This window comes from Heteronotia binoei, chromosome 9, assembly GCF_032191835.1.
Source record: "Heteronotia binoei isolate CCM8104 ecotype False Entrance Well chromosome 9, APGP_CSIRO_Hbin_v1, whole genome shotgun sequence".
Classification (NCBI taxonomy): domain Eukaryota; kingdom Metazoa; phylum Chordata; class Lepidosauria; order Squamata; family Gekkonidae; genus Heteronotia; species Heteronotia binoei.
In genome coordinates this window covers 80,304,182-80,323,274 of record NC_083231.1, presented here as the reverse complement: position 1 = coordinate 80,323,274, position 19,093 = coordinate 80,304,182, and the positions used below count along the sequence as shown (strand labels likewise).

The 19,093-nt window shown below is 41.3% G+C and overlaps 1 protein-coding gene and 1 pseudogene across 1 annotated transcript in view; both read left to right on the top strand.

Moving 5' to 3' along the window:
- Positions 1-19,093, top strand: part of REC114 (REC114 meiotic recombination protein) — a 44,553-nt gene that overhangs the window by 6,246 nt on the left and 19,214 nt on the right. Inside the window, exons 2-4 of the mRNA XM_060246851.1 lie at positions 14,999-15,171; positions 15,565-15,654; positions 18,711-18,794. Of these exons, the coding sequence (XP_060102834.1) occupies positions 15,007-15,171; positions 15,565-15,654; positions 18,711-18,794 (339 nt within the window). The 5' untranslated portion in view covers positions 14,999-15,006. The remainder of the gene's footprint in view (positions 1-14,998; positions 15,172-15,564; positions 15,655-18,710; positions 18,795-19,093) is intronic.
- Positions 1,304-5,462, top strand: LOC132577459 (kinesin-like protein KIF22; annotated as a pseudogene).

Sequence of the window (19,093 nt, the reverse complement as noted above, 5' to 3'; positions counted from 1 at the left end):
TGTCAGGTTTTTCTGTATGACCAGCAGATGGGCAATAAGACACCTGCACCTGGCCTTCCATCACTCAGGGCCACATGCTGCAACGTTACTTGCCCTACTTAATTCACAGAAGAAGGCTATTTGCATCATGGTGCTTTCCACTCCAACCTACTTCCAGTATATAAATTGCACCATATGGTCTTAAGTTCCCTGTAGAAGGACTGGCAAAATATTAATGTATTTCTCCATCTGCTAGAATGGAACAATCACAGTAATATGGCAGCTATCTACACCACATATACAGCGAGGAAATCCTGGTTTTCTGAAGCCATCTATTATCTGTGTAAATGAATTTTTTAAAGTAAGCAGTTTGTATGCAGACATGTGACACAAACTTCCAAGAAAAACCAAAGTCAGTTGATTGCTAAAACTATATCTTTGTGGATTTTTGGGAACAAACCTACACTTGTTCAGGCAGTTCACTTTTGGTAGGTTCTAAGAACTGCTCCCCAATAAAAATGTCACCAGTGACAAGCAATTACAGAAAAACCCACAGAAATGCCTGCAGCTTGAATGACTAATGGCTGACATGATCTATTGATGCAATAATGCTAATTTTTAAGAATAATAAGAATCATAAAGTTGGAAGGTATCTCCAGGGTCATCTAGGCCAACTTCTTGCACAGTGCAGGAACTTCACAAATACCTTCCCCATGCACATACATCTCCAGTGACCCCTGCTTCATGCCCAGATGGCAAAAACCTCTAGGATCCCTTGCCAAACTGGCCTAGAGAAAAATTGCTGACTGACCCCAAAGTGTCCATCAGCATTTCCCTGGGCAGGAAAGAAATGGCCATAAGAACTTCCCACCCTGCTTCTCATTAACTGCCTAATTCACAGAATCAGCACTGCTGTCAGATGGGTAGCTAACCTCTACATAAAAACCTCCAAGGAAGGAGAGCCCACCACCTCCCAAGGAAGCTTGTGCTGCTGAGAAACCATTCTGTCATAAAGTTCTTCCTAAGGTTTAGTCAAAAACTCTTTTTGATTTAATCTCAACCCACTGGCTTTGGTCCAACCTTCTGGGGCAACAGAAAACAATTCTGCACCATCCTTTATATGACAGCCCTTCAAATACTTGAAGATGTACTTCTGGAGAAGTGAGATGGAAGCAATGACATATCGGTTTGATACCGTTCGTGGCAAAAGACCCACCCAAAATAACATCTTCACGAGATTAGTTCTGCCTGTCCTGTGCCATCTACTGAAGAAGCAGAATGTCAGCATCCTGGCTTATGGACTTACCAGAGTAGATAATGAGGAATGTTTCAGTGGATCACTGAAAGTACTATTTCCATGTCCTATTTGAAAATCTACCAAGAGAAGGTTTCTATCTCCACCAGCCCTCTCTCTATGACTTGCCACTTCCTGGTGTCTGACCTGACACAGAAAGAGATCACCACCTTTTCTGACCTTGAAAACCTCTTCCTACCCACTACTTGTAACCAGACAGTGGTCCTAATCAGGGCTTTTTTGTAGAAAAAGCCCAGCAGGAACTCATTTGCATATTAGGCCACACCCCTGGTGTTTCCATTGTTTCACACGGGGCTTTTTTGTAGAGAAAGCCCAACAGGAACTCATTTGCATATTAGGCCACACACACCCTGATGCCAAGCCAGCCAGAACTGTGTTCCTGCTCAAAAAAAGCTCTGGTCCTAATGCAGCTGAATCAGTGTTCAATCCACAGCCATGCTGTGCTGCTGGTATGGGTGAATCAGACCCAGGACTAGTCCTTGTATGTGCACCAGTCTGCCTCATCAATTTAGCTGCTTTGGAAGACATGGCAGACAAGCAACAAAGGTTTGTGTCTGAAGGACAGTGGAGCCATCAACACTTTGCTCTGTGTGCTCAGCAAGGTGGTGGATGTCCTAAACCATAAGCTGCCTCAAATACCCTACAGAGATAACAAATAGATTTCTGGGTGCTGCTGCTCTCATTGTGATCATTGCAAACATAGCCCCCAGCAAGAAATACTACTTTGACTCTATTACAAGCCTCAATTTTGCTGTCAAAAGTAGTGAATAAGCCCTTTGCGCAGGAAACCCTGCAGAAATTGCAACAGCCAGCAGAAATTGTACAGACTCTAGTGATGCAAGTCCAGATGCTTAGAAACTCTGCCTTGAGGTGCAACACCAAACTGAGTTGGAGGAGAAACTGCTCAGTTCCTTGATATCTCTGGAGAATTTTGTGCTATCTATGGCCCAAACATTGTTGTGCTTAGGCGCCCTGGAAAAAGAGCACATGAGTCACAGGCTGCCCTTCCTCAATACCCCATGCATGGAGTGGCTAGGCCTTCTGAAGCAGCTGGAAGATACACAGAAAAAAACAAAGATTCTCCAAGAGAATAGCTGGAGATGAAGGCTGAAGCTGCTCAGAATGAAGAACATGTGCTTGCCCCACAGCTCCCCCACCCTGAGCCATCCTGGTTAGGTAGGCTTTCCAATCCCCAGGTCCCAGCGGGGGATCCCCTGGTTTTACAGGCTTCCCCCCTCCCCCAACCAGCTGGCTGGCGGGGGAAGCTCCACCCCCACAGCCATTATGCACCTCCAGGAACGATTCCCATAGGGAATGATGGGAAATTGATCCGCGGGTGTCAGGGGCTCTGGGGGGGGGCTGTTTTTTGAGGTAGAGGTGCCAAATTTTCCGTATGGCATCTAGTGCCTCTCCCCAAAATACCTCCCAAGTTTCAAAAGGATTGGACCAGGGGGTCCAATTCTATGAGCCCCAAAAGAAGGTGCCCCTATCCATTATTTTCTATAGAAGGAAGGCATTCTAAAAGGTGTGCGGTCCCTTTAAATGTGATGGCCAGAACTCCCTTGGAGTTCAATTATGCTTGTCACACCCTTGCTCCTGGCTCCACCCCCAATGTCTCCTGGCTCCACCCCCAAAGTCCCCAGATATTTCTTGAATTGGACTTGGCAACCCTATGGTTAGGTCTGAACATATTTCCACACAGGCCTCAGAATGGGAAGGAGAGGGGGTTCTGCTACCCAGATATTCTTCCTTCCCAGGACTGGCTCACTTTGGCCCTCACTCGCCCACCAGTGCCACCATAACACACAGCTCCCTTTTAAAAGATCACTGAACCACAAGCTCCAAATCTTGCGTTCAATCCTGCCCAGTTCCTACCTCACCTAAGGGGACTAAAGGTTAAGGACTAGATTCCACTCCTACCATGCTCAGCTTTTAACTTTTCCTCTCCCTTACAGGTCAGCCCTAGGGTATGAGTAGTGGTTATTTTCCATTTCCTCCTTTGGATTACTTGTAGTTATCCCTGTTGAGTAGTCTGTCCTCCAGAGACTGATGCCAGGCAGGCTGCATAGCTCTTCCACCTTCCTGACCTGGCTGCTGCCTCCTGCCTTGTCAGGCCCTGGCAAGTACTCTCCATTGCTGGTGTGCTCCTTAGAAGGCCATCAACTCCATTGCTGGTGTGGTCCCTAGAAGGCCATCACCAGATGATGACATTGCCAGCAGCCTTGGCAATGTGTTTCTGGCCCTGCTTGCTGTGTCTGCTGCCTCCTGTCTCCTCAGGGGTGGCACAGCACCAGCCAACTAGTCAGCTTTCACGTCTAGGACTGTCACTGCCTTTACCCTAGCTCTTCCTGGTAAGTGTTCTTCTGAGTTTCAGGTAGTCTGTCTCACCTGGAGGGGGACCTTGAAGAGCAGACTGGAGGAGTTTCATCTCTCCCTCCCTTCCAGAAGTGAGGGGGGGGGGAGAAGCCTCCTTCAGTGCACTCTTCAAATAACTTATCAGCCAGGGCCCTGTTGAAGTGGGTAGGGCCGAGCCTCATCGCCCCCCCCCCCCTCCGGCACAATCAGAGGGGTGCCGCAATGAGACTCAGGCTACTTCAACAGGACCCGAGATGATTCTAAGTTTTTTGAAGAGTGCGCTGAAGGAGGCTTCTCCCCCCCTCACTTCAGGAAGTGAGGGTGGGGGGCAAAACTCTTCCTGCAGCCTGCTCTTCAAACAACTTAGAATCAGCCTTGGCCCTGTCGGAGTGGGTAGGGCCGACTCTGAGCCTTGTCGCTCTTCTAATTGCGAGGGCGGAGGAGGGGGCGGAGCACGGCGCAGCACTGTGCTGTGCTGAGGAAGAGAAGGGAGAGAGGAGAGGGAGGGACAAACAGGCAGGAAGGAGAGACAAACAGGCAATTCCCTTGGGTGCGGGCAGGGAGCCCAATTTGGTGTCCCCCTTCCCAGCGCCCTAGGCAATTACCTAGTTTACCTAGTGGGCGAGCTGGCCATGTCTGAACTTTTTCTCTAATCAGATGCAAAAGCCTTCTGAATTTGGCTGGCAAAATGCTCTCTACAAACCTCTTTATTTTCTTCAAAATTATCATCTTGGAATCAACCATGGTTATTGAAACAAGACACAATATGAAGCTGAACAGAAGTTATTTTTTGTTTTATTTTATTAAGAACATATTATTAAGAACTTACCTCTCAGTATCACTTGTGGGAACCTCGTATCTAACCAGATGCAAAAGCCTTCTGAACTTTGCTAGCAAAATGATCTCTACAAAAAGAAACTAATTACTTATAAAGAAGACTTTTATAAGTAATTCCATGCAGCTGCAAGCTGGATATGTCTTTTTTAAAGGTATAAAAAACAATATAACACTGAGCAAAGTTGTGGGCTGAAACCAGAGGATCTAATGGAATACCATTTATGAATCTTTATTATAGCTTAATCTTTTCCAACCCCATAGATTTCTTAAACTCTGTTTACCAAGGCACTAATTCTAATTGGTCTCAATCTCTAAATGGGAAACTACCTTCTACCAACATTGTTCCATAGAAAAATTCCAAAGCTTATATAGTTCCAGTCTCCTTAACAGAAGCAGAAAAAACAATCCTGTAATATAAACTATGATCCACAACAATTTTGCTCAGTGTTATAGTGTGCTTTATACCTTTAAGACAGACATATCCAACATGCAGCTGCATGAAATTACTTAGAATAGTTTTCTTTAGGTACAGTTAGTTTCAAGCCTTTTGCAGAGAGCATTTTGCCAGCAAAATTCAGAAGACTTTTCCATCTCGTTAGAGAAGACTTGAGTCTAGCTGGTTAGAGAAGAGGTTGTTCTTTTCTGGTTTACATGACCAGCATATATGCTTACAGTCCACATATTTTTCTCCACATATAAAAAAAAAAATCATCTTACTATAACTTGTATGTAAACTGTAAGATACAATGATGTGTTTGTGATGACTGTGAGACCTACAGGTGCTCATAGAACGTAGTTAAATGAATGCTTAAAGAGGGAAGAACGGGAAGGCAATATCAGTTGACATCATCCTGCTCATTTCAGTTTATCTGGCAAAGGATTTGTGAAATGGAAATATTCCTTATTCCCCTGTTCCTTAGCAGAAATGGAAATGTCAGGCCAGGTTAATAAAGTGTTGTGCATGTATGACTTCTAGATTGTGTCCCATCCTGACTTTTTCATGCTGAAGTCACTAATTTGAAGATTACCTCATCAAATGGGAGATTTCACTACATCCTCTGTATTCCACATGGCCCTTCGTATCAGGTGTGCTTGTTCTGATTGTGTACTTGCTTCCTGATATTCAGTAGAAGTGCCATTTCTTTCTTTCAGTTACACCTTATAATTCATCTGCTTCTGTCACATCTAGCTTCCAATTGCTTTGTATTTGAAGTCATAACTTAACCTCCAATGGCTTACCTCTGAGTCTGTTTTCTCGTAAAACTCTTACTCTTGGACTCCTTTCATGTGTTTGCTTCCAGCCCCATTGCTAACTAATAAATTAGTTGAATGTTGACCTTTGCCAGGCTTCCTCTTTGATTTATGAAACTTCAGTCTTCCTACTCCCATGAGTAAACATTTCTTTTTTTTTAATGTGTCTTTTAATCATATTGAAATATTCTTATTAGATTTTGGCTGAAGAACCATGCCTTCCCTAATGGAGGGGAATGAATTTGAGAGTAGTGCTTCTTTTTCACATACTTGTCTTCTCCAGATCGAGGAGTTTCTCATCACAAGGGTATTTGGAACGATTAGCAAAAGAACATCTGTTCGATTGGTACAGAACTGCTTTGTTTTCATGCATCTGGCTCACCTCTGTCTACATAACATTATTCCCAATGAAATTATCTTTATTGTTTTCATCAACTCTTGGTAATAATGAAACTTGAACAAAAGTGAAACTTTACTAATCTACAATATTACAGCTGGCATACAGGATAGCCCCTTTCCTCTTGGGAGTAAACAGTATTATATCATATAGCAATAATACTGGTGGTAAATGACCCAGGTAAATTGTATTTTGTAGCAGTTTAGAGCAAGGAGCCAAACTCATTTGTTATGAGGGCTGGATCTGATTTAAGTGTAACTTGGTTAGACTAGGCATACCACAGATTATCAAAATGTAAAAAAGTCCTAATTGTTATTAATACTAATTAAATTGTTATTAATTAATATTATTAACTTGATTTTATGCTAGGAACAATAGATATAAGGCACTGCCGTAAACCACTTTATTGATTAAAATGTTCTTTTTAACTGAAAAGAAATGTTTGGGCTAAGAAGTAGTACTCTTACAGTGCTTTATTTACTACTGCTGGCACCTCTTTGTTTGGATTGCTGCATAAAAATGTGGAGCAAACGTTTGTGCTGTAGCTGTCTTGAGTTCTGTATTCAGCTGTGTCATTTTGTTGAGTTTCCTTTCTTCAAAGGGACTTCTTAATTTTTTAAGAATATAGTTTTCACTTGCTTATATTCATAATTGAAAAGAGCTGTTCACAAACTTAAGGTGTCCCAAACAGAATTTTTAAAGCAAAGATTTCCATCAGGGATTACTGACAAAATGTACTAAAAACCAGGGGTCATTTTGTAGGAAAAAAGGTGCAGGAGTTTAGTAGCATATCTCATATGCATATGCCCCCAGGATCTCTGTGCAGTGGGGAGAGAACTCCCAGCGCGCATGCAGACCCTGAATGGAGGTTCAGGAGCGGTGCTCCTGTGAGCTCCTGCTGAATTCAAGCCCTGTTAAAAACTAACATCAGGAATCTTATCCTTTAGAAGCACATCATACTGCAGATATCTAAACCTCCTCTGGAACCTTGTAAAATTAGCAGAAAATAGATTATGAAACTTTCCAACCCCCCTGTCAAGACTTCTGAAATAATTAAATCTTTCTGAGTTTATTTCTCAGCTCAGACATTTTCCTGCTATAACTTTCTGTGACAGGATGAAAACTAGACTCAGCTATATTTTGTAAACATTTGAAGGTGAGAAAGTGTGCCAAATTCTTTTCACAAAGCTTATTTATCAAAATAATTATATCCCACCTTTCCTTTGGGCTCAAGGCGACTTACAAATTCAATTTAAAACAAAGAATAAAAGAACAGGCCATGGAAGAAGATTCAAAACATGTCTGCCAGGAAAGGGGAACAGTCTCTAATGAGCAGTTAGTGACTTGCATGAAGCAACCCAAGGACAGACTGATTTCTGAATGTGAAGACAATTAGAAAAGCATGGTTTCACTTACCTGTAACTGATGTGCATTAAGTAGTGAGTTGTGCCATCATGCAAGGGAGCTGTGCGTGCACAGGCTAACCACAGAGAGCAAAAAACATAAATCCTCAGCCAATGAGATATTCCTTCTCCCCTCAAACTGATCTTTCCCATCTTTTCCAGTGGCCATGGGCTGGAGGGTGGAATGACTTCCCTTAGTTCATTGAGCTGCTGCCAGAGGTCACAAGTAAGATTAAGTCAAGATATCACAGCAAAGTGCAAAAGCAGGGATGTGTGACTGCCCAGCCTTCCCTTGCTGAACATCAGTTATAGATTGTTCAAGCATGTTTATATTGTAATGGTGGCTATACAGTCCCACATGGGAGAATAGCAAGCTGACTCACCTGAAGGACAGGGAAATGGATGTCCTCAATCAAACAAGGAGATTCTGGCCTAAAATTTTCTTATAACAAACTTTTGAACTACTTATAAGGTCTAAACTGGACCAGTTCATTATGTCCCCTTTCTTCTGGATGAAAACAGTAATGGAAGAAGTCCAATCTTGGGAAATTCAAAGTAGCTAAGAATGGGACAACCCCCCCCCCTCCATATCAGAAAGCTTTAAGCATCCTGAACCGGGGGGGGGCAATCAACACTAATTAGAAGAATTTCTGACTGAAAAGCAATTTTTAATTTTTCAATAGAAGACAATTTACAAAGATCTGTCTATGTGCTTTGCACATTCAAAAAGCTTCTTTACAATGGGAAGTTTATTGATGACAATCTACATTACATCTTATATTTTACATTTGACTATGTGGCTTTTATCCATTTCAAAAACTCCTCTTCCCATTCTAAATAAATGAAATGTATATTTAAAAAACAAAAAGTTAACTTCTTAGTGATCCCCCACTTTGGAGGCCTTCTACCTGGATTATCAGAAAGCGGTGGGCGGAGGTTGAATGTCTGCTGGGCACTCCATTATACCCTATGGGGACTGGTCCCATATCTGGGGCTATTAAGACACCAGATTTGCAGCATAGCATCTAGTGCCTCTCCTCAACCCCACCCCCCAAGTTTCAAAAAGACTGGACCAGGAGGTCCAACTCTATGAGCCCTGAAAGAAGGTGCTTCCCTCCTCCATTGTTTCCTATTGAGGGAAGGCATTTAAAATGTGTGTGGTCCCTTTAAATGTGATGGCCGGAACTCCCTTCAGAATTCAATCATGCTTGTCACAACCTTGTTCCTGGCTCCACCCCCAAAGTCCCCAGATATTTCCTGAATCAGATCTGGCAACCTTAGGAGAGGAACGTTTGTAATGGTTGCCCATCAAAGATTAATTTGTCAAACAGAGGTTCTAACCTAGCCCTTGACATGTTGTACTAGTTTTCCACATAGAATTATTGAAGTAGGGAACCTACAGTGCAATTCCATGCAGTTATACTCTTCTGTCCATTTAAGTCAGTAGGCTTAGAAAGTTATAACTGTCTTCAGTATTGCGCTGCTAATCCCTCACCTAGGCTTCCCAATCCCCAGGTCCCAGCGGGGGATCCCCTGGTTTTACAGGCTTTCCCCTCCCCCAGCTGGCCGGCGGGGGAAGTTCCACCCCCACAGCCATTATGCACCTCCAGGAACGATTCCCATAGGGAATGATGGGGAATTGATCCGTGGGTTTCAGGGGCTCTGGGAAGGCTGTTTTTTGAGGTAGAGGTGCCAAATTTTCCGTATAGCATCTAGTGCCTCTCCCCAAAATACCTCCCAAGTTTCAAAAGGATTGGACCAGGGGGTCCAATTCTATGAGCCCCAAAAGAAGGTGCCCCTATCCTTCATTATTTTCTATGGAAGGAAGGCATTCGAAAAGGTGTGCTGTCCCTTTAAATGTGATGGCCAGAACTCCCTTGGAGTTCAATTATGCTTGTCACACCCTTGCTCCTGGCTCCACCCCCAAAGTCTCCTGGCTCCACCCCCAAAGTCCCCAGATATTTCTTGAATTGGACTTGGCAACCCTACCCTCACCTGAAGTCTGTAGTGGTGCAGTACTTAATTGCTTTCATTATTATATCATTCAGTTGCATATTTAAGTTCAGGCCTATAGGCAAAGAGGTGAAAACTTCCCTGAAGAGTAAGAAAATTTAGAAAGAGAACAGGCATTTCTCCTAATTGCTGAGTAGAACTGAACCTTCCACACTATCTGGCTACAAGCTCAAGAATACTTTCCTGAAACTGAACTCCATTTGCTAAAATGGGACTTACTTCTGAGTAGACCTGATTAGGGTTGCTTAATTAATTTGATTTGTTAGATTTATATCCCGCCCTTGCCGCCGAAGCAGGCTCAGGATGGCTCACAAGAATAAAATCACAATAAATATTAATTATGCATTTAAAATAATACTGCTCTCAGACTACATTAAGTAGCCCAGAATGAGGAAGCAAAACTTCAGCAGTTTGTCAATATTGTTTCACAGCAGCAAGAGAGCCTTTTAAAAAAGAATTTGAACAGTGGTGGGGAAGAGTTTCTATTAAATCACAGATCGTAGAGGCCTGACTATAAATCCAAAATTAAATACAACTGTAATTAACTGAATACGCAATATGAATCACATTTATTGGCTATATTTTCTATATACATAGATCAGTCACATGAATTATGTGTCTACCCATGAGCTGTGTTTATACACCACTTGAAACAAATCTTCAAGTTCAAAGTGCAAATACTACACAGAGGCCTCCTACCTGAAACTATTACGGTACATAAAGTTTCTGCTGATGTATGTTCTCCACAGGATACCTGTTTCATTGCTTCTTTTTAAAAGCCCCTCTATAGCAGGTCAAGGGTCATACCTTGTAGTTCCAATCCCATCCACAGAGATAAGACAAGGGAGTGTGTTATTATCCACAGAAAATTGTTGAGCCTTTGTTGTATAAACAGGGGTATTCCATTCCCATGTTGTGAGGAGCACTAACCATGAAAAACAGCCACATTAGCACCCTGGTTTTCTTGCTAAACATATGATGTAAGAAGGCACTGTACATAAATAGGCTTGTTTTTTAATCAAAAATTATAACTGTCAAGCTGTGAAACACTCTGATAAACTGGCCATAAGTCACAACAATAAGTTGACTAGCTATCACATATCCAGTTTTAAACTGAGCATAGACTATGAGTTAATACACCCACAAAATGCAGCTGGGGCAGACCTGAAGGAAGTTCCAAATTTGCCTAGAAGCTTGAAACAAAAATCAGGAGAGTGAAACTCCCCATACTAGCAGAATTACATGTGGCTTCAAAAAAACGCCCACTGAGCTGTCTCTTTTGGAGGTTGCTAGGCAACCACAGTATTTCTTGACTGTCCAAACCTGATTCTGTAAAGCAGAGCCTTGAAGATGACCAGGAGTAGTCTTGGTGGTGGAATCAGGGCTGGATTTAAGGGGGGCAAGAGGGGGTGCCTGCCCGGGCGCCGTGGGGGGCGCCACCCCACCCACGCTTTTCTCCTCCCCCGGTCTGTGTGCACAGACCAGGGGAGAAAGTAAGGGCATCCTGGTGGCGTTTGCTCCGTCCTCGGAGCTGAGGAGGGCGCAAACTCTGCCCCCGCCCCTTTCACCTCCCCTGCTGAATGTGCACAGACTGGGGGAAGAGAAAGTAAGGGTGTCCTGGTGGTGTTTGCGCCGTCCTCGGAGTTGACGACGGCACAAATGCTGCCCCAGCCCCTTTCTCCTCCCTCGGTCTGTGTCCCTCGGCCCTGCGTGGACTTCTGCAGAAGAGAAGGAAGAAACTATGGAGGAAAAGAAAGGAAATAGCAGGAGAGTGTAGACAGTGGAAAATAGATCCCCCCCCCCCCCCCCGCAAATCCCTTTGGGTTTCCCATTTATTGCCGCTTAAGGGGAAGCTCTTCAGCACTCAGAACTATATCAAACATCTTAATAAAGCTACATTGGAAACAGTTTCTCCCCCATAAATTGAAGTATACCTTTACCTTACATGTGAGTCTTCGGGAAATGATGTCTTGTGGATGCCTGGAATATAGGCATAACCTCGGTTCCTGTGGAAACTTTGCTGGGAGTTGAAAAATTGTTAGTCTCCTTTGGTGCAGGGATGGAGTCTGTGGTTGTAGCACCTTCCAGCACCCATTTATCCGTGGCAGGGCCTTAGAAGGAGAGGGTTTACTTTTATCCACCTCCCTCTCTTTTGGTTACAGTCTTTTCCCTTGTAGTTCAGGTTGTGGCCTGGCTCTTCCTCCATGGCCCTATTATATATAGTTCCTTATAGACCTTGCTGTAATTTGTTTAAGTGTTTCTGTTCCTTAAAATGATGTCTATGTTTCTTTCTGTGCTTTAGGAATACCAACAGGAATTTATTTGCATATTAGGCCACACCCTTTGACATCACCATTGTTTCACAGCAGGTACTCATTCACATATTAGGCCACACCCCCTGATACCAAGCCTACCAGAACTGCATTCCTGTTCATTCCTGCTCAAAAAAAGCCCTAGGAATAGTGCTTCATTCTATGCAGCAAGATGTGGAATAATCAGATCTCATACTTTAATAGTGGGATCCTAAACAGTTTTAAAGTCTGAATATTAATAGTGCATCCTAAGAACATTTTTATGTCAGTAAATCCCACTGAATAGACCTGACCCAGATCTAGATGTATGTAGGATGCAACTATAATTCCTCAAACCTAAACAAGAAATGTCTTGTTTGTTCATATATTTTTATTATTACTCTAATATGAAAGCCTCTGTAGAGGTGTGCATGGGTGCTGGCAGTGGCTGATCTTACCCATTTGCAAAGTGGGGCCTTCAGATGCCTTGCTCAGGTTAGTGCAGCTCATGCCGCAGGGCACAAGGAGAGGCACTCGCTGCAGGTAAGTAGGTCCAAAACCATTTAGGGCTTTGTCTGTGATAATGCTTATTGGTAATGTGGGTTGACTTTAAAATGCATGTGGTATACATAGTGTGCTTCGCCCAGACTAGTTCTTCCCTTTTTTTTAGAGCTGGTTTGGGATTTGCTTAGCAAGAAAATCTCCCAACATTAGTGCTATTTTGGCATGGGAAATAGGAGCCCTTTCTCCCTCCACAGCAGTAATTTGAGCACAACCAGGCTCAGCTTTATTTTTTTAATAACTATTCCCCACAGATGCTGTACAGCTGGGGGAACCCAAAATGGGTCTGGGAAACCTGGACTTAACTCTTTCAAAAAAGCAAACATCTAGTTTGCCCGAGCTGCAGAGTTCTGCACTAGCTGGTGTTTCAGAGTTAACTTTAAGGACATACCCATGTATAGTATATGATAATAATCTAGCTTCAAGTTTACTGTGGCATGGATTAATGTGCGAGATTGGCTGTGTCAAGGTAGGAAGTCATCTTCAAGACCAAGTGGAGATGAAAGCATTTTCTGTACCTGTGTCGCCTTGTTTCTCCAGTAGTAATGCTGGATACAGCAGTACCTGTATGTTTGACTGAATCAGCAAATGTCTTCTGGATCCCATCAAATATGAGAAAAGCAGTGTCCTTCAAGACCTCCACCTTCCTGACTAGCATTACCTTTGTTTTGTCATGATTCCATTTCAGCTTGTTCACCTACTCCAAAACTGTGGGCTTTATATAATAAAATTAGTTCCATTTTATTCAATGGGGCATATAATTGGGAAAGTGCTTATAAGATAGCATAGTACAAGTATTATCACAAGCCATTTTAACACTGAAGCTAATCTGATCTCACCAGCCAGTGCTTACTTACATGTAGAATTTCAACACATTGATGAATATTTGCTATTGAAATAATTCACCTTCCAGATTTTTTAGTTTATGCAGGAGGCATACTTTTAGTATGAACAGGTCTCTGCCTCCTTCCACCGTTTACCAATATCACAGAGTATGACATTTTCTCCCATTAAAAAAAATCTGAGCTCATTTGTGCTATCAATTGATGGGACCATATAATTATTCCCCTGTCCCTGAACTGTTATTAAAAAGTTAATTTATTTATGCTGAATCTTGTTCTCAGGGATCTATTTATGCAACCCCTTCAGCAAGGCTTCACATAAGTTTCAGTTACCTTTTGCTAGAGGCTGCAAGTTTTCCTTCTCAGTTTAAAGCTTTTGACTTAGAAACCATATGTTAAGAATTAGTACTAATTCTTAGTAGAATCATAGTGCCAATTAAAATGTTAGAACATTGTTACCAACTGTGCTGCCCAATTGCAAGGGTATGATTTATTGCTTGCAAGATGAAAAATGTTCTTATTAAACAGCAGCACACCGAAGATCATCATACACTACAAAGACTATGCTTTTTAATCTGTACAATAATGGAACAAATTGGATCCTGAAAAATGAGGATTGTTACAAATGGAAGAACAGTGGATTGTTTTTGATGTTATATGTAAGCAATGCTTACAATGTTGCAATGTACAAGGGAGGCCATTCACACCGCTATTTATTTGTACCCCATTTTTCTCCTCATGGGGATCTGAAGTGACAGACAATATCCTCCCCTTCTCCATTTTATCCTCATAAAAACGCTGTGAGGTAAGTTAGGTGAGCATGTGTGGCTGGCCCAAGATAATACCAGCTGATTCTTTGTTATTGATTAGTTTTAATCAATATTATTTTTATCCCTCTCCCTTGCCTTTTGTTATCTAATAAATATTTTTGTGGTTTTGAATTTTAAAATCATCTGGTGCCTATTATTTTGGGAGTCTGACAGGATTTCTGTGAGTGTGACTGAGGGACTGAGGGAAGGTGACTGAGGAGAAATTTAAAGTGGTCGCCCTCCCAAGTAGGCTCTGACCGGGCTCCCTCACAATGCCTTATAACAATAATGAGCTTACTTGTTTTTGCAGCAATATCTGAGGCATCTAATTATTATCATTATTATCATTTTTGTTTAGATATTTATACTGCACGTTTCTCTCCACTAGGGACCCCAAACAGTTATATGGTCATTTTTTCCTGCTCCATTTTAGTTTAGGCTGATTGCAACTGGCTCACAAATCACCCAGAGAGCTTGGGTCTCCCAGATCTTAGTCAGACATTTTAGCCACTGTACCAGATTCGCTGTCCTAAGAAACAAAACTGAGAGATGTTTCACATGTTACAGCAAACATAGGACTTTTGGTTGTGCAGCCTACTTTTTAATGTTGTGTTTAAAGGGCATCCTCATGTCTGAAAAAGCATGGTAAACCACCTATAAACCATTTTTTGACTGAGATCCCCCAACAGAGCACTTCAGATGTCTCAGAAATATTTAGAAATGTATGAATTTGTTAGGGTCGCTCAGGGAGTCTCGTGTAGGCTTCATTGAAAGAAGTGTGATCCTCCTTTTAAAGCTGTCATTTGAAAACAAGTTTCCTGGAGTAAGTTAGTGCACTTTACCTCATTGCACCATTGTCCAAATCTCACTCTTTGGTTAACTGCAGAATGTGCTTCAACTTTTGTCATTCTTATCCTGTTTTCTGTCCTACTGCATATCCTGTAGCTACCAAGATGGCGACATGCGGTGATGAAAGCCTTGTGTGCATTACTTCATGTTCTGAAGTTCCAGTAACACAACACTCACGGGACTCTTCCTCCTGTCTCAGTGCTACAGAGTGGCCACTGAGACGTTATGGCCGATTCATGCCTTTGGCCACCGCCTCAGGCTCCTGGAAGGTGAGCTTGGTTTATCTGGGCCACAAGGAGGGCATCTTTATGTGGTTGAATTGGTAGCTGAATCTATCTTGTGCAAGAATCTATTTTGTGCAAAAAAGGATTTGCAAGAGCATCAGAGCTCTCACAATCTGTGTTCCAATACAATAAAATCCTGATGACTGCTTCTGAGCATGTGCAGAAAGCATTTCCTCACCTGTCAGTAACTTTAGCATGTCTCTGTATCTGGAGTTCGGGAACAAGCCTTCCATATTGTAGAATATAGCTGTTTAAAATATGTGTGACTTGTTGGGTACCTGCTAGTGTTTGCAGTCCCCTTATTCCCCTCAATCTTTAACAAAAATACATACTATATTATTCCTAAAGGTGGTTCTCTCCTTTTTAATTATAAAAAAGGTTCTGGAGTCAAATGAAGAATCTGGTTTTCTTGTTCTCACTATGGTTATTTCGGGCCACTTCTTCATTTCCAGAGGAAAAGAAGTACTGGTAAGTATCATCATGGATAGTTTTCTTCTTTAGTTTGCTATTCTTCATAGAAGGGTTGCTGAGTTTTATTTAACACTGTTTAAATTAACATAGTTTACAAGTAAAAGCACCTTGCTGAAACGTTTCCAATTATATAGTTGTCAGTATTAATTAGGGAATGACTAGTGAGGAGAGAGCGCCTCTTTCTGAAATAGGTAGACCATGATGATCTGTTATTTTAATAATCACTAACTGCTTAAAATATATTGCTGACATGAAAGTTTTTTCATTAAGTAATTTTGTTATTGAAATACTGTTACAGAGTCTCTAACGCATTGCTGTAGTTAGGGTGGGGCTAAGAACAAGTACCTATAAGTTCAAATTTCACTGATTCCCAAAGCTTATTCAGCATGATATGAGTCAGTCAATACCAGGGGTCGTTTTTTAGAAAAATAGGTGGTGGAGCTCATCCAGGGATTGTTATGCAGCTGCACCTACTATTAGGTGTGAAGGAAGAGGGGGAACTGTCAGAAAGGTTCAGGAGCTGTGCTCCTGTGACCTCCTGCTGAATTCAAGGCCTGCCTCATAGTCACATAAAGTTATTGCAGCCATAAAATTGGGGATGTCATCTTGAGCTCTTTTTGAAGATCAAAATAGCATCTAATTAACACTATCAAGTTATAAAATTAATTATGTAGCATTTCTTTCAGCAGCGCAGCACCATAATATGGACCGTTATTAATTCAGATATCCTATGTACTATTCTCATAGTGTCACTGCCCACGTATATACTTTTTTGTTATTTTTATATAGACTTAGTAAGTAATCCTAATCAGAATTTAGTGCTATGTTATTCGATGGGGTTTATTCCCAGAAAAAGGTTTTTAGCACCGTAGATTGACAGTTCAATCCTAAGAATACTGTCCTGGGTGTAAATTCCATTAAAAATACCTAGTAGGATTGGTCTCTAAATGTCTGCTGTCAGATCTCTTGCGCTTTATTGGGATTGTCAGTGTTCTGTTTTTGAAATATCTAGTTTTTTTACTCCTGAAACACAGCATTTCAAGTAACTTGTTAGGGGGCATCTCCCTTGGCTTTGTATTTAAAATCATTGAGTCTAAGTGTACAAGCTTTCTAAATAAGATTTTAAAATTAATACTTCAGACCTTATTCATTCATTCTTACAAAGGCCTTGTCTATAAAAATGTGAAAGCCAGAAAAATGGTGGTGGAAAGTGCTGTCAAGTCACAGGTGACTTATGGCAGCTGCATAGGGTTTTCAAGGGCAGGGACATTCAGGGGTGGTTTGCCATTGCCTGAATCTGTGTACCATTATATCTCACCTTCTTGGAGGGTCGGGCCAAAAGAAATTAGTATTCCTATTGTCAGATAGAGATAAATATATTAATTTCGAAGTGGCAAGATTTGTGACTGCCATTATAGATTTAAAAAAAAAAAAGAGTAATGAGACATATTGGTCGTTTTCGCACTCACCTTAATCAGCAGCGACGACCCTCTTCACCGCGCAGGATCTGCGCGGATTTCGCACTAATTGCCGCGGAGCACCCAGAAGAGCCGGAAAGTCCCGGCGCTTTTGCGGCGCAAACGGAAACTGGTTTTTGGCGGTTTCCGTTTGCACCGCAAAAGCGCCGGGACTTTCCGGCTCTTCTGGGTGCTCCGCGGCAATTAGTGCGAAATCCGCGCAGATCCTGCGCGGTGAAGAGGGTCGTCGCTGCTGATTAAGGTGAGTGCGAAAACAACCTTTGACTACTCTCCTTTTTACCATTCCGGTTTGTTTTCTTAGGATGTGATTGGATAATTTTTAAACCCTTAAAATTTATTATTGATAATGCAGCCTAAATTTTATTGTTGTATTAAATGTTTTACTGAGTTTTTTTCTATTGTTAAGTCTAGTTGTTTTTGCTATGTTATTTTGTTGCTAATGCAATAAAGATTGATTGATTGACATACTGGGGTTTTAAGAGATACACTAACTAAAGTTTTGTGTTAACATCTGAATCTGAAGTTGCTCTTCCAAGTACTAGCCAGGGGCCCAAAGCCAACCATGCTTAGCTTCCGATAGCTGCCAGGATCAGGCTAGCCTAGGCTATATCCAGGTCAGGGTCATTAGAAAAATATATTATGTAATACACTCTCTGTTATACAATGTAGATGCTATATAATGTACAGATTAAAATTGTTCATACAATATTTATATTACAAGATAACAGTTCTCCCACCACATATGCAAGATCATGTAAGTCTGCTGCATTTGCTGAAAATCATTTCTACTCTTTGGAAATGTGTAAGAAGAAAGCAAAGTCTGAGGATCAGTTGTTTCTAAACAAGAATAATTCTGAAATAATCTGTAGTATATTATATCAGATATTATAAGAAATGAATGTGTTGGCAAAAACCTTATTTTATTCTGTTAGTTGACATCATAAATACAAATAAAGATTACATTACATGAACTGAAAGGTATAACAAGACTGATGGAAGCTGTAGAACAAACTAGGGGTGCTTTCACACAGCAACTGTTTGCAAATAGATTTTGCTGTTCTTACAAAGTAACAATCCAGTTACGAAGCACATTATTTAGTGTATGTGAATGCAGCCTAAGATCATTCACAAGGAAACCAGACATCTCTTGAGATTCAGCTGAAAGCAGCAAAATAAGAAAGGTCAACTATTGCCTGCCTTTCTTGCTAGAGGGCGTTGCCATATGAAGCAGGCAGAGCTGCAAAGATGGCAAAAGAAATGTGATCTCAAAAATATCAGAACACTTTTGGCAAACACCATTTGTAAATGTAGGAGTCTTTCAGTATCTTGCATCAGAAACTGAAAAATTTTCTACATTCACAAGCTGCTACATTATTTTAAAAGACATTTTTTAAATTGACTATCAGAAAGATGTCTTTTAAAATACAAACAAATATTCATTCCTTAATGACATCATTCATGTCTCCAGTTCAGAAGCCTATTTTCCCCAAACACGTTAAGTGGGGTGAGGTGTTTACACTGTCTTCACCCTGGATTTCTCTGTGCTTTTCACTGGATTTTCTCTCTACATCTCAGGAAGGTTTTTCATTAATTGATGCTTCTCAGTGGTTGAAGATAGTAAGAAAAGCAGACTCCATGCTGTTTGGTTCAAAGATAAAGGTATGCTATTTCTGACACATTTTCTTCCAGGTATTTACATGTACATTAATCATACATTTAAGATCTAGAGCATAAAATATAGTCACATTAAGACCATTTTAAAAATAGATTTATGTTTAGGAAATCAGTCATTAGTGTATTTATCTGAGACATTTAGAATCTTTCTTTTTTGTGAATAGTGCACATGTATGTGTACACTATTCATACACTATTCATAAAGAAAATTCTTTTTAGAGAATGCTTTTAAATTAATATTCCCTCAGAATGTTTTATCTAGATCTGAAGCTCTTATTGAGCAA